General features: G+C 38.7%; 2 protein-coding genes across 3 annotated transcripts in view; both read left to right on the top strand.

The window, feature by feature from the left end:
- Nucleotides 1-12949, top strand: part of KIF5C (kinesin family member 5C) — a 312660-nt gene that overhangs the window by 18731 nt on the left and 280980 nt on the right. The window lies entirely within an intron of this gene.
- Nucleotides 1-12949, top strand: part of ACVR2A (activin A receptor type 2A) — a 54018-nt gene that overhangs the window by 37023 nt on the left and 4046 nt on the right. The window contains exons 5-11 of one of the 2 annotated variants that reach the window (XM_083410238.1): nucleotides 2065-2088; nucleotides 4785-4928; nucleotides 6049-6192; nucleotides 7184-7329; nucleotides 9427-9541; nucleotides 10651-10789; nucleotides 11990-12120. In XM_083410238.1, coding sequence (XP_083266364.1) covers nucleotides 2065-2088; nucleotides 4785-4928; nucleotides 6049-6192; nucleotides 7184-7329; nucleotides 9427-9541; nucleotides 10651-10789; nucleotides 11990-12120 — 843 coding nt within the window. The remainder of the gene's footprint in view (nucleotides 1-2064; nucleotides 2089-4784; nucleotides 4929-6048; nucleotides 6193-7183; nucleotides 7330-9426; nucleotides 9542-10650; nucleotides 10790-11989; nucleotides 12121-12949) is intronic. The other variant, XM_083410239.1, reaches the window with a different exon arrangement.

The following is a 12949-nucleotide window of genomic DNA, read 5'->3' as shown; positions in this document are numbered from 1 at the left end:
AGCAAGAAGACTTAGCTTTTTAGACTTTGTAAACTCCTTCCTCACTCTAAACTGATGCCTCCGTTCATTCTCTGAACATAAAATTTCAATTTATTACTAACTTAATATTTATTTTACTTAAAATATTGCATTCTCAAGGCTGCCTATATTATACATATTGCTGGTGTATAGTATAAAAATACATATGCAGTACAAAAATATCAATATAATAATTCCCAGAACTTAGCAGATGTGTTGAAGTATATCTAAAATGTGTAAGTGTATCGGCACTGCAAATAGAGGTAGTTGCAGCATTTCAGAAATGGTGTTGTTCTGCACATTATTCCTTGCTACACTGATAGATTTTGGTGTTGGACAGTTTATCCTCTGAACAAAGCTTTTCGATATTGTGATTCTGTTCCTAGCATTACATGTTCCTTTCCTTTCCCATCCTCTTCTCTGTCTGGATTCTTTTTCAGCTTTGTCCTGTACCCCCTGTCTTTTTCTCTGCAGCTCTACTCTTTCCAGCGAACCCTTATATTTCTTTTCCATCCAGAGATGAAGGAGGATGTCCTCTTTTGTATATTATATCCCACTTCTCTTGTCAGCAGAATCTAGGCCTTTTTGTCCGTATTTGTAAAAACTGCCATACTGTTGGTCTTTTACTAAATTACTATTTTAGGTTGGTATTTAGTAATATGAGGGTTGCATATTACCACTATAGGTGGTTAATGTGGGTTGTAGCCACCTTTTTATTTCCTTCATTTCCTGTATATATATATATATTTTAAAAATGCTGATTCCCATTGGTGCTCAAGTAAAAGTGAACTAAATACAAATGATCTTTCAAAAATAAGCGAGAATCCATAAATAGGACATAAATGTTTTAAAGGTTTTTTTTTAAAATATATACCTTAGGCTCCAGATTTTGTTTCAGAAGCTCTGGAGTTTGTACAGTCGTTGCCAGCATAAAACTTAAATGTAACTGAGGGTTTTACTGAGAGTAATTTAATAGCAAGTCAGAGAACAAAACTGAGAGAAAGCAGTGCATTTATAACGTTTTTTTAGTTGACCTCCCAGAATAGAAGTATTAACTCAAAAAGTAGAAGTTCACTTTAAAAAGAAAGTTAAAATAGAGTTGTGTTTTTGTTTTTCTTCTTATTATTTTTGGATCTTGCTTCAGAATGTTTTAAGCTACCATTAGATGATGCAATGCTGCCCTCTGGTGTAATGTAGAAACATATCAAATTCTTCATACTTGCATATTACTTTAGAAAAGTTGAAAATTTCATAGTAATGTCTATAAAACCATCTGTTTAATTGGTGATTGAACCCATGTTCGAAACTCCCATTGTCCTACGCATGTTTTGCAACAAGGAATTTCATTAGTGCAAGCAGTTACTGAGCTTTGGACGCAGTACTGTGCCTAAGATTTCAGATTAAAACTGCAAAGTGGAAGGAAAGGAGGGCCTTTTTCTGTCTCCCAAATTCCAGCCGCTCTCTGAAGACTGGAGAAGAGACCCTCTTAAGAATATGAGGGGGTTGGGCAGGGGAAGGACTAGACCATGTGAAAAACGAACATAATATTTTAGCTGCAGTTCATTCATTTTTAGCTTTGTATTCTTGTTATAAAAAAAATGTGCCTAGACATTCCATTGTTGTGGCCATATCTCAGCTTTCATATCTCAGTTTCTAACACTGGATTGAACTCCCTAGTGCTACGACTGCATTGTAGTATGTCACTGAGATTCTGCGACAATGGCAGCATGCTCGGATTTATTTCACATTGGTTATTTTGTGGAAACTTTATAAAATATCAATTTCAGCATTTGATTCTAAATACATGATATTAAATACTGAAATTTCATTTGTGTCATACTGTAACTATTGCTGCATCTCTTACAGTCAAAGGAGAATTAATGTAAATTCTTGGGTGATTTTAGTTCTTGATTTTTCTTAAAGAGATCTATACAAAATCTTAGCAGTAACTTTTTAGTGCTTTCCTATTATCACTTTTCCTAAGCTTGTACTTAATTTTTGCTGTATGAAGTAATATTCTTTTGCCTGTGTGTTCTTCTTTACAAGCACGCCTTTCATATAATGATAGAGGTAAGAGGCATTGTTTTATTCATAGCCATGGATATGTGGAGTTGTAGACTGGGGCAGGACCTGGGAATTTATAAATGTTTGCGCTAAAAAAAAAAAAAATCATATACGGGAATTCTAGAAAGTACAGGTAGATTTCGTTCCTACAAATGGTTCTTTGTTTCTGTATCACACTATCTGGCTATGACTTGTGGTGGCATACCCCAGCATTTTAAGTAGAACAATCTTAATATTGTTCCAACTACAATCAACATGGAATTTATATTCCCTGGGGTCAAATTCTATATTGACATATATGCTGTTCTTTACAACTTTTATGGGTGCTTTTGGCAAAGTGGAGACAATAAGAGAAAACTGTGTTACATTGATAAGTTTTGACATGTAGCATGAATTTGGAAAACATAAGATCAAGGACCTTTGGGTATGTAAAGCTAGTCAAGCAGTCATTTCAATCATGACCATTGAATTTGTTCCATTGTATATTTTGCATTAAATCTATTGTTGTCATGATTGGGATTTGGAAATGAAATAGGCTTACATAAGATTTGCATGTTGTACACCTCTTATCTGAAAACATATTCCTGCTCCCCCTTCCATGAAATATATCTGAAGGCAGATGAGTTGTTTATTACATAGATAACTTATTTAACTGAATCTGTTCTTAAAGGTTCTGCATATTCTGTATTTATCAGTTATTATCCATCTACACTAATATTCATTGACACTGCTTTTCTTCTTGTTTTCAATGAGGATTTATTAGTTATTAGTAACTCCTGTTTTTATAGCTATGGCATCCAGAAAATGTGAAATAAATGCAAGCAGTAGTTTGACTATGACTGTAATTCATAGATTATAATTGGTAAAGGAAATAAATTAATGGTTTGCTTCAGTTTACTAAAGTCAGAAAGCAGAACCCCACAATGTATTTGAAAGTTGCCCTTTTGTAAACTTTTATACAGGGGCTAGTACAGAGAGCTACAGAAACAGCAATTCATTAGTTTAACCTCTTGCCAGCTTTAACATTTGCTGTGCTGTGCTGCAAAGATCAGAGCTTGGAATTGAATGGAGGGTGTGTTCAGGGTACTGACAAATTTGCACAGTGACAGCTGCAGAGGGGTAGGAACATATGGGAGAAAGCCTTGCTTCCCTTTGGTGTCTCCACCCACCCCGACTGCAAGAAGTGAGAGTAGGAAGCATACTTTTTTCTCGCTTCCTGCAGCAACAGGGTAGGGAGGGGGAACAGATAATTGACCTGGCCTCCCTCCGTCCCTCAATGTTTGACGTGAAAAGGATAAACACATTGAGAAGTGTTTTTTATTCCATGGAAACCATATCCCCTTCCTTGAGCAAGGCCCTGATGGGTTATGAGGAGTGCACCTTGCGCCAGTAAAAGAACAGCTGGGAGCCTACCTTAATCTCCCAATTGTCCTTTGAAGGGCTGCCGTTAGTTGACCCCACACCTGATTTGTGTAGGTTGGGTTGGTGTGGCTTCCCCAAAATAGCCTCTCAGGCCAAATGAGGGAGGCTGGTAGCCCAAGTTTGGGCTGGAGGTTCCCCACCTTTGGAGTAAGGGCAAGGCAAGCTAGGTATGAAGTTGCATATTAAAGGCAGAAGTTGGCTATTTGAGAAGGAGCTCTTCTGTAAAGGAAAGAAGGAATAAAATTTGAACAACTGCCTTCCCTCTGGCTGAGTCCAAAGGGTGCCCAAGACTTGTTCTCCCCTCAATGTATACAGCAAAGTAGGATGGGGAATCCAGGTGACATTTCTGTTATATACACAGCAGAAGTGGGAGTCCATATAGATCAGGGGTGGCCAACTCCCAAGAGACTGAGATCTACTGAGGCTGGCAGTGATCTACCCCCTTTTGGGGGGTTCAGATCAAAGTTGTTAAGCTTTTTAGGGAAGAGGAAGTGGGGGGCAAAAACGTTGAGCTTCTTTGGGGGGAGCCAGTGATCTACCACATACGTCCAGTGATCTACCAGTGGATAATGATCTACCTGTTGGACGTGCCTGATATAAACAAACTGCTTTTTATGTATTTGCATAACTTGGTTATCATTTGGAAAATTTGTTCCACATATTTGGTCTTGTGTGGCTAAATCTTTTCTGATATCTATTCATTGTCAGCCAAAACTGCCTCATCGAAGAGGGAAGCCTGTGTTTGTTTAGATAGGAAATGTCTAAAATAGGCACTGTAGGTTTTTATAGTGTTAAATAATTTTATAGTGTTAAATGAAATGGTATGCTTGCCTTAAAAGTGGTCTTGCCATCTCATCTAGCCCTGCAATTACACTTGGCAGGAGTAGTCACAACCTGTATGCTGAATGTTACAGAACCTGATACACGCAGCTTAAAGGGCCTCAGGTGACCACTTGAGTTCTTCAATAGTTCTCTTGGATGATAGTTTCAGCTGTGCTTTAGGAAATACTTGGTGCCTGATGTATGGTTGCTTATTGTAATGTGTTTTGAAAAATAAATTTTTCAAGGAGACACAGGTGCAGCCATTCAATTATCTCAACAAATATGATCTTGGTAAGGTTTGGGACACTACTGTATTAAAAGCCCAGTTTGCCTTCTGCTGTAAATTTTAGTGGCAGAACTTGAGCCCCCCCCCCCCAATGTGTATGTTTCCCCTTCTCCATGCTAGAGGATTGTAGTACAGAAAACTAGAGTTTAATGGGTTTATCTGTTGTTTCTAGGATCCTGGACCACCACCTCCATCGCCACTGATGGGCCTGAAGCCACTGCAATTACTAGAGATCAAAGCTAGGGGAAGATTTGGCTGTGTCTGGAAAGCTCAGTTGTTAAATGAATATGTAGCTGTGAAAATATTCCCAATACAGGTATATAAACATCCTTATTAAGTGCTACACTGATGTGAATTACAACTTCTTTGCAAATTGTTACATGTACAATCCAGAGTAATGCTGGAATTTCTTCCTTACACTGCTCTGAAAAGAGTAATATTACAGCAACCTATGAGTATCGAGCTATCTATCTATCTAGGGTGCAGCAGCTCTAGGTGTACCATGAATTATGAGACAAATCGGGGTGTTTTGAATAATTCTGTTTTATTTAAGTTGGATTTCACTGTTAATAAGGCATCATATTGAGCTGCATCAGAAACACTCTAAACTTCGGAGTGGTTTGGAGACTTTAGCTTTCCAAAGTGCATGACCACCTCCCATGCAAAGCTAACTGAGGAAATGGGAGCTGCCCAGAGTGGCTGGGGAAATCCAGCCAGATGGGCGGGGTATAAATAATAATTTATTATTATTATTATTATTATTATTATTAATTATTAAAACTTGAAAAGCAGCTTGTTTGTCTGGGATTTAAATGAAGTTTATTATCATATGTGACACACATTAAGGGTCTGGCACCTTGATGTTAGTGTTACTGTTTTTGCTAATTTGCATTGATTTCACTTACAACTAAGTTTGCAGTCCTAGCCTCACTTACCTGGGAGTAAGCCCCTTTGAATTCATTGAAACTAATTTGGGCTGTAATCCTAACCCTGCATATCAAGAAGTAAGCCCCAATGAAATCAACAGTATTTACTCCCTTGTAGTAGGGTTAGCTGGATACCTAACCCATAGACTGCAATCCTAACGTGTTCCATCAGTGCAAGGATTTCTACTTGTGCAGTGGAATTTCCTGCCCTTCTGCCCCTACACCCCCTAAATCTGTTCTAGCAGTACCCAGAAAAGCAGAAATCCTTGTCCTGATGGCACAAATAAGTTGGATACCATTCCTAGTCTGGATCCAACCCATTGTGTCTAAATGGACACAGGTCCGTATTTTCCAGGTCTCCTAAATTGCAAAGATTAGCAGTACTTCATTGGATGATTATATAAAAGACTGGTTTTCTTTTGACAGTGAATTAGGGAAATGTTATGAAAGTGCAGAAGAGATTTTTAATTGACATTTTGAATATATTAAAACACTTTTTTTCTTTTTAAGGACAAACAGTCATGGCAAAACGAATATGAAATATACAGCTTGCCTGGAATGAAGCATGAAAACATACTACAGTTTATTGGTGCTGAGAAACGAGGCACCAACATTGATGTTGATTTGTGGCTAATAACAGCGTTTCATGAAAAGGTTTGTTGTCTTTGTCAAGTACTACAGTTTTCATAACAGCCCCCTACTGCCCACCGTCTCTGAAAAAATGTTTGCTGTAAGAAAATGGATTTGGGGTATAGTCCTAAAGCATCTGTACTTCAACAGGCTATTAAAAGTAGTTCTGGCCCTCAAACAATGAGTGTTTGCTGGGAATGTATATAGCAAAAAAAAAGGGGGGGCATTCTTGCTTCTACCATATTAGGCTAATGTTAAATTGTATTATGGATCTTGGAGGTGGAAAAGCTAAGCACGAAGTCCCGTCCTCCCCCCCCCCAATATATATTACGTTTATCCTCCCATTCTTTAAAACAAACAAATATGCAGTGTGGTTTATATCCACAGAGCTAATGGCTATTAATTCTACTTTCTGTTCTGCTGAACAGACCTTGTGGTGTGAAACCATCTCTGTATTCTCACTGAGTTCCCTGCCCTATGATCTTAGGCACAGAGTATCTTGGGTATCTATGGTTTTAGAACTGTGGATGTAATTAAGATGGGTGCCTAAATGTGTGTGCTATTCTCTACGTTCCTTGGAAATTTCCATGCAAGTTCTGAAGCCCGTTCTAGCTTACCAGTGGCTATTTTTTCCCTTATGAGTAAATCTGATGGAATTAAACTGAAAGGGAGTTCAGGATAATTGTCACATTGGAAATCAAACAGTTATCATGTCATCTCTAACAGGCGTGCATCCTAGTCAAGGCACTTATCAGAGCTGCATTCTAAATGTGTATGCAAACTTCCTTCTTGCAGCAGTATTGGAAATTGTGTGGCTCTTTCTTGATATTGTAGTGAATAAGGAGAAGCCTATGCTAGTCAAAAATATATTTGTGTACATTGTAGCACTTACAAAGATCTGCACCTGGGACACTTGTACTAGTTGTTTTACACCTACATCTTGTTATAGCCAGTTTGGGGAGGCTATGTTGAAAACCTGTAAGATGTTAAAAAAAATATATTCTCTGCTGTTTAGGGTTCGCTTACTGACTTCTTGAAGGCTAATGTAGTCTCATGGAATGAGCTATGTCACATTGCGGAAAGTATGGCTAGAGGTTTGGCATACCTTCATGAGGACATCCCTGGTCTAAAAGATGGACACAAACCAGCTATATCCCATAGGTAAGAGATTTCACATACAGTAGTACCTCAGGTTAAGTACTTAATTTGTTCTGGAGGTCCGTTCTTAACCTGAAACTGTTCTTAACCTGAAGCACCACTTTAGCTAATGGGGCCTCCCACTGCCGCCGTGCCGCTGGAGCACAATTTCTGTTCTCATCCTGAAGCAAAGTTCTTAACCTGAGGTACTATTTCTGGGTTAGCGGAGTCTGTAATCTGAAGCGTATGTAACCTGAAGCATATGTAATCCAAGGTGCCACTGTACCAGCTGAACTGTCACTGCATTTTAAATGTAAACAGAATAAATTAACTTCACAATCCTTCAGAGGTCCAGTAGTTGTATTATTTTATGTGATTGCATGACTGTAAGAAGTATATCATGTTTAGAGTTACGAAAAGCAACATTTGTATGTTGGTTGCCAAATTTAATTGATAATATTTATTTTGACAGTTTATATATCATTTATTTACAACTGTAGTGTGCGAAATACTCATTACGGTGAAAATAAAAAAACAAGTTAAAACGATAAAATCGTCATTGAAATAAAATAATTAAAATAAAAACAACTAAAATAGTATAATTTCCATCTCACTTACCTAATTCCAACCGCATCTGATGGGGTAGGGTGTCACATAAAAAAACTTCAGGCCACTTTATAAATATGGTTCTGAAAGAGGAGAACCTCAGGCCCAGGACCCAAATGTGCCCCCCCCCCGCTTTATCTGGTCTACAGGATTCTCCTAAGCTCATCTCTCTCACAGAGCCTTTACTATACGATACAATATACGATATCTTTATTGTCATTTTCCCATGCAGAATAATGAAATTGAAAAACTACATAAAACTACATAAAACTACAAAACTACGTAAAACATTCAAAAAACCCTAAAAACTCTGAAACCCCATTTTAAAATACACTATACTATACTATAGATACCCCTTATGCTGCATTTAGAACCAGAATTGCATTTGCATAGAAACTGTTTCTCAGGCGGCTAGTCCTGCCCTCCTGGAGTGCTGTGGCCAGGCTAGAACATGTCCTTGAACCTTGGTGATGCCTCTTGCTTGCCTGGATAGGGAAATGTGTGTGGATCTGAGGGAATGAAGTCCACTGGCTAAAAGCGACACACACACACACACACACCGCTCTAAAAAGTGAGTTTAAAAGTGCCATCTGACACATTTATTTCTCTTAAATACTATTATAGTGATACTTACACTATGAAAAGCCACTTTTCCATTACATAAGCAGTGGAACAATACACTAGACACCAATATTAGTTTTGATGGATGAATGTATTTCTCATGGAGATGCTTGTGGCATTGAAGGGCAAGAAAACTTGTTACTCTCTAATTATATGACTGCATATTTTACTGCTAAAAACAGCAGGTGCCTTCACCCCTTCAGCTGAAGACTAGGGCTTAGGAAGAATACAAAAATAATTGTTTACCTGTGTTGAGTTGTGCCCAACAGCAAGGAGAGTTCAGGTTTTAGTTTTCCCATGCCTCCTTGCAGGATCACAAATACAGAAAAAGTCTGAAACTCCAGCTTTCTGCCCCAGATTTGTGAAGCTTGTGAAGTAAAGTTAGCAAACTGAAAAACCTCTCTGAAGTGGCTTGTGGTAGTTCTTACACCATTACTATTCCTTCACTTGGCCCAATGAAAGCAATCTTTTAAAAAGAACAAACCGTGATTATGGCGTGAAATGAGTGTGAGTTCACAATCCTCTCCCCAATTCGTATTAAATGGTTAGGAGAGAAACTGCCTCTCCTTTCTGCCCTCTGCTCAATTCTCTGTAGTGGAATGGTGGAATGATTTGTTTCCCTTCCCATTAGGATTTTGAACGGGCTGCAGCAGAGAGAGGCACCTTAAGAGCAAACAGCCTTCCTTCTCTGTACAGGACTCAGAAGGCCCAAGGGTTGCTGGTGATCACTGCTTACAGCTTTGTAAAAGCCAGCATTTGTGAGCCCCTGATGATAGTTACACTTAATGAATAAGCTGAGGTTGAAACATATGCAGATGTTGTTCAGCAGGGTATTTTTAAGCTTTATGATTATGTAGCAATTTTTATATTGGTGCACGTTTTCTTTTTTCCAAGGGACATCAAAAGCAAGAATGTGTTGTTGAAAAATAATCTTACAGCTTGTATTGCTGACTTCGGCCTTGCTTTAAAATTTGAGGCTGGGAAGTCGGCAGGTGACACACATGGTCAGGTAAGTTTAAAGAATTGTGATTCTTTTTGTGATTGAAATAAATTGCCCTATTTTCTGGAGTTTTCCATGAGAGGGGGGAGGCTTGTAGACTTGTTATGAAAATCAGACTAGGTCTATCACATCAGTTTTGAATTCTTTCTCTTGATAAAATGTAGCATAGTAATCATTGATACGAGCACTTTAACACTGCAGAGAAACTACCGTATATACTCGAGTAGAAGCCGACTTTTTCAGCACATTTTTAATGCTGAAAAAGCCCCCCTCGGCTTACCCTTGAGTGAGGCAGCGGCGGAGGGACGAGTGGTCTGAAAGGAGCCCTTTCTCGCCACTGGTTCCGTCGCCCGCCTCTCGCAAGGGCAGGCACAGGAGCCGCGATTGGGAGAGGCACTGCACTGTGCTGTACCTCTCGCAACTGCGGCTCCTATGCCTACTCTTGCCAGCGGCAGAGGCAGCGGCAGAGGGATGAGCAGCCCGAAAGCAGCCCTTTTGGGCTACTTGTTCTCCCTCCGCCACTGCCGTCACCACCAGGTTTGTGGTGTGGTGAACCGGCTTATACTTGAATCAATAGGTTTTCCCAGTTTTTTGGGCTAAAATTAGATGCCTCGGCTTATATTTGGGTCGGCTTATACTCAAGTATATACGGTAATACCAAGTAGGGAAATTTAAACTGTTAGTTTGCTTTCAGACATGGTTCTCCTTCCTCTTATGAAGCCTGAAAGAGATCTAAAACATAGATTTATGTAACTTTTGGGGCAGGATGGAGCACACACCATTGCCAATAGTTCTCGTATCTCTTAATTCCTTTATTAGCCATTTTGAAAGAATGCTGATGGCTACTGAAACATAAAAAATAATAATAATGCTCTTTTAGTATGCAATATTCTGGACAGCTTACTTGTTAAGAAATGTTATTGAATTTTCATTTGGTTTAGAATGTGAGCTATTCCAAAGTAAAATGAAAAACTTCAGAGCTTTACGTAATTTCCATTTGAATGGCAATTAATGATGTTTAAAAATTTCTCTAGAACACATGCTGGATGTTAGCAGATTTTGAAACCTGAATTACATACGGTTGTGACCCTAACATCTAGTGATTATTTATTTTCAAGGTTGGAACCCGAAGATATATGGCTCCAGAAGTGTTAGAAGGTGCCATAAACTTCCAGCGGGATGCGTTTTTGAGAATAGATATGTATGCCATGGGACTAGTCCTGTGGGAACTTGCATCGCGATGTACTGCATCAGACGGTAAGTAAAATGTATGTGCGTTGTACACACATGAAATGTTCTAAGCTCACATTATTTCCGCTGGATACATATAAAGAGAAATTAAAGCAAAACTGTCCATGAGTGTTGGTACAGAACCCAGAAAACAGCATCTGACCGGAGTCAGCAAACAGCCCACTCATCTTGAAATCTACCCATGTAGGAGGTTACCAGGAGCAAGTAATAGCTTTATCAAATTCTCGCTGTTGAAGCAGACTGTAGTGCAATCTGTTTCTACTCTTTTCTGCAGTCTTTCAGCAATGTGGGAGTGGAGCAGATAATCTTACATATAATTACAGAATGCAGGGTTGAAGCAAGGTGAATTCACCTTACAGAAGGGAGCAGAAGTGGTTTTCCAAAGGGTATTTGTAGATATCTTGCAAAAGGAGAGTGTTGAGATGGCCATTCATTAATATGGATATCTGAACAGGTGTGAATGAACTCGAAGCCCTAAGCCATCAACCCAAACTGATCAAACATGTCAAGGCAAGAATAAAATGTATTTGGGGTTGTAACTAACTTCAACTGAACATTGGAGTGAGTTGTTACCCTTATAAAAACATCCTGGCATGGCATGTTACCCTCTGCAGTTTTTAATGCTTGGAGAGCAAACTGACTGTTCTTTGGGGATATTGTGTACCGAAGTGCAATGACTATGCCCTAAAAGGACAAACTTGAATCACTGACCTCAAGTTGATGCACAAGATGATGATGATGATGATAATAATTAATAATACTTTTTTATTTATACCCCGCCCTCCCCAGCCAAGGCTCAGAGCGGCTTACAAGCAATAATAAAAACAAGTTGAATGATTACAACTTAAAAACAAAATTAAAATACAACATTAAAATATTAAATGTAGCCTCAACGCAGGAGGCTAGATGTGCTTCTAGAATATGGGGATTCCCCCATACCACAATTTTTAAGCTCCCACATGCAAGCATTTGGATGGAACATCTTGACTTGTCTATATTTTACTGCTAATAGAAGCTGAACTGAAATTGTGAATTGAACCCCGCATTCTGTAGAAGATAGGTGCATGAACCATGGGAGATTCATTATGCTCAATGAACAGCCATGGGCATGTTGCCAATTTTTAGCCTAGTGTTCTACCCTAAGCAGCATGGAAGAATGATGTTTAAATGTGACTTACCTAACAGTTTATCTTTTTTAAAATACAGGACCTGTGGATGAGTACATGTTGCCTTTTGAGGAAGAGGTGGGCCAGCATCCCTCCCTTGAAGATATGCAGGAGGTTGTAGTACATAAAAAGAAGAGGCCTGTTTTGCGAGAGTGTTGGCAGAAGCATGCTGTAAGTAATATGCTCAAACCTGCAGGGTAATATTGAAGCTTCCATTTGTAATTAAATGAAACTTCACCTGCAGAAATGTTGTTTTAAAAAATCTATAGTGAAACTAAGATTCAGGGTACCAGACTATATTTTTGGAGAAGTTTAAACCAAGGGATGTTTAAAAAGTTTTACTATCTTTCAGGTGTTTACTTGGAGGCAGTAACATATTCAGCTGTTTAACATGTTTCTTGAAGTTCAGGGGGGAAATCATGGGCACAATTGAGCATAAATTGAGCATTTAAAAAGTAATGAATGGGGCTTTGTCACAATTAACGTAGATCCAGTTGATTTCTATGGGATTACATTGTGACTATCTTCTGCCATATCCTATTGGTGTTTCAAATTGGTGCGATGCAAAGGTAAACTATGTTATGCAGAAGCAACCACAACTGTTGGTCTTGCTCTGTGTAGTAGAAATCACAGATTTATAAAAGAGCCTGTAAGAATGATGATAATAATAAAAAGTGAAACATTTTGTAGTACTGTATACTTCAGGTGTTTAAAATTGTAAAAAAATTGTCTCGTCTCATAGAGTGCAAAAACTCGTGGCTCAGCCAGTTTGCAAGAAAGTTTATTGAATGAAAATTGGCTTGCAGTGTTACTTCATTGCAAGTTGACGTTAATACTAGTAATGTTTCTGTATAATGGTTTCACAGGATTTTTCTCCTTTAGAATGTTAAAAGTTGATAACCATGATCTTGAATTGGACACCTGGTTAATTGGTAGCAAGTGCATGCACATAAGGGAGAACAGGTGTAGTACACGTTCTGCGGCCCCAATCCAAATGCTG

Source organism: Podarcis tiliguerta (genome assembly GCF_965153285.1).
Source record: "Podarcis tiliguerta genome assembly, chromosome: 1".
Lineage (NCBI taxonomy): Eukaryota > Metazoa > Chordata > Lepidosauria > Squamata > Lacertidae > Podarcis > Podarcis tiliguerta.
Note: the sequence above shows the minus strand (reverse complement) of the source record. Positions and strands in the feature narration are given on the sequence as shown.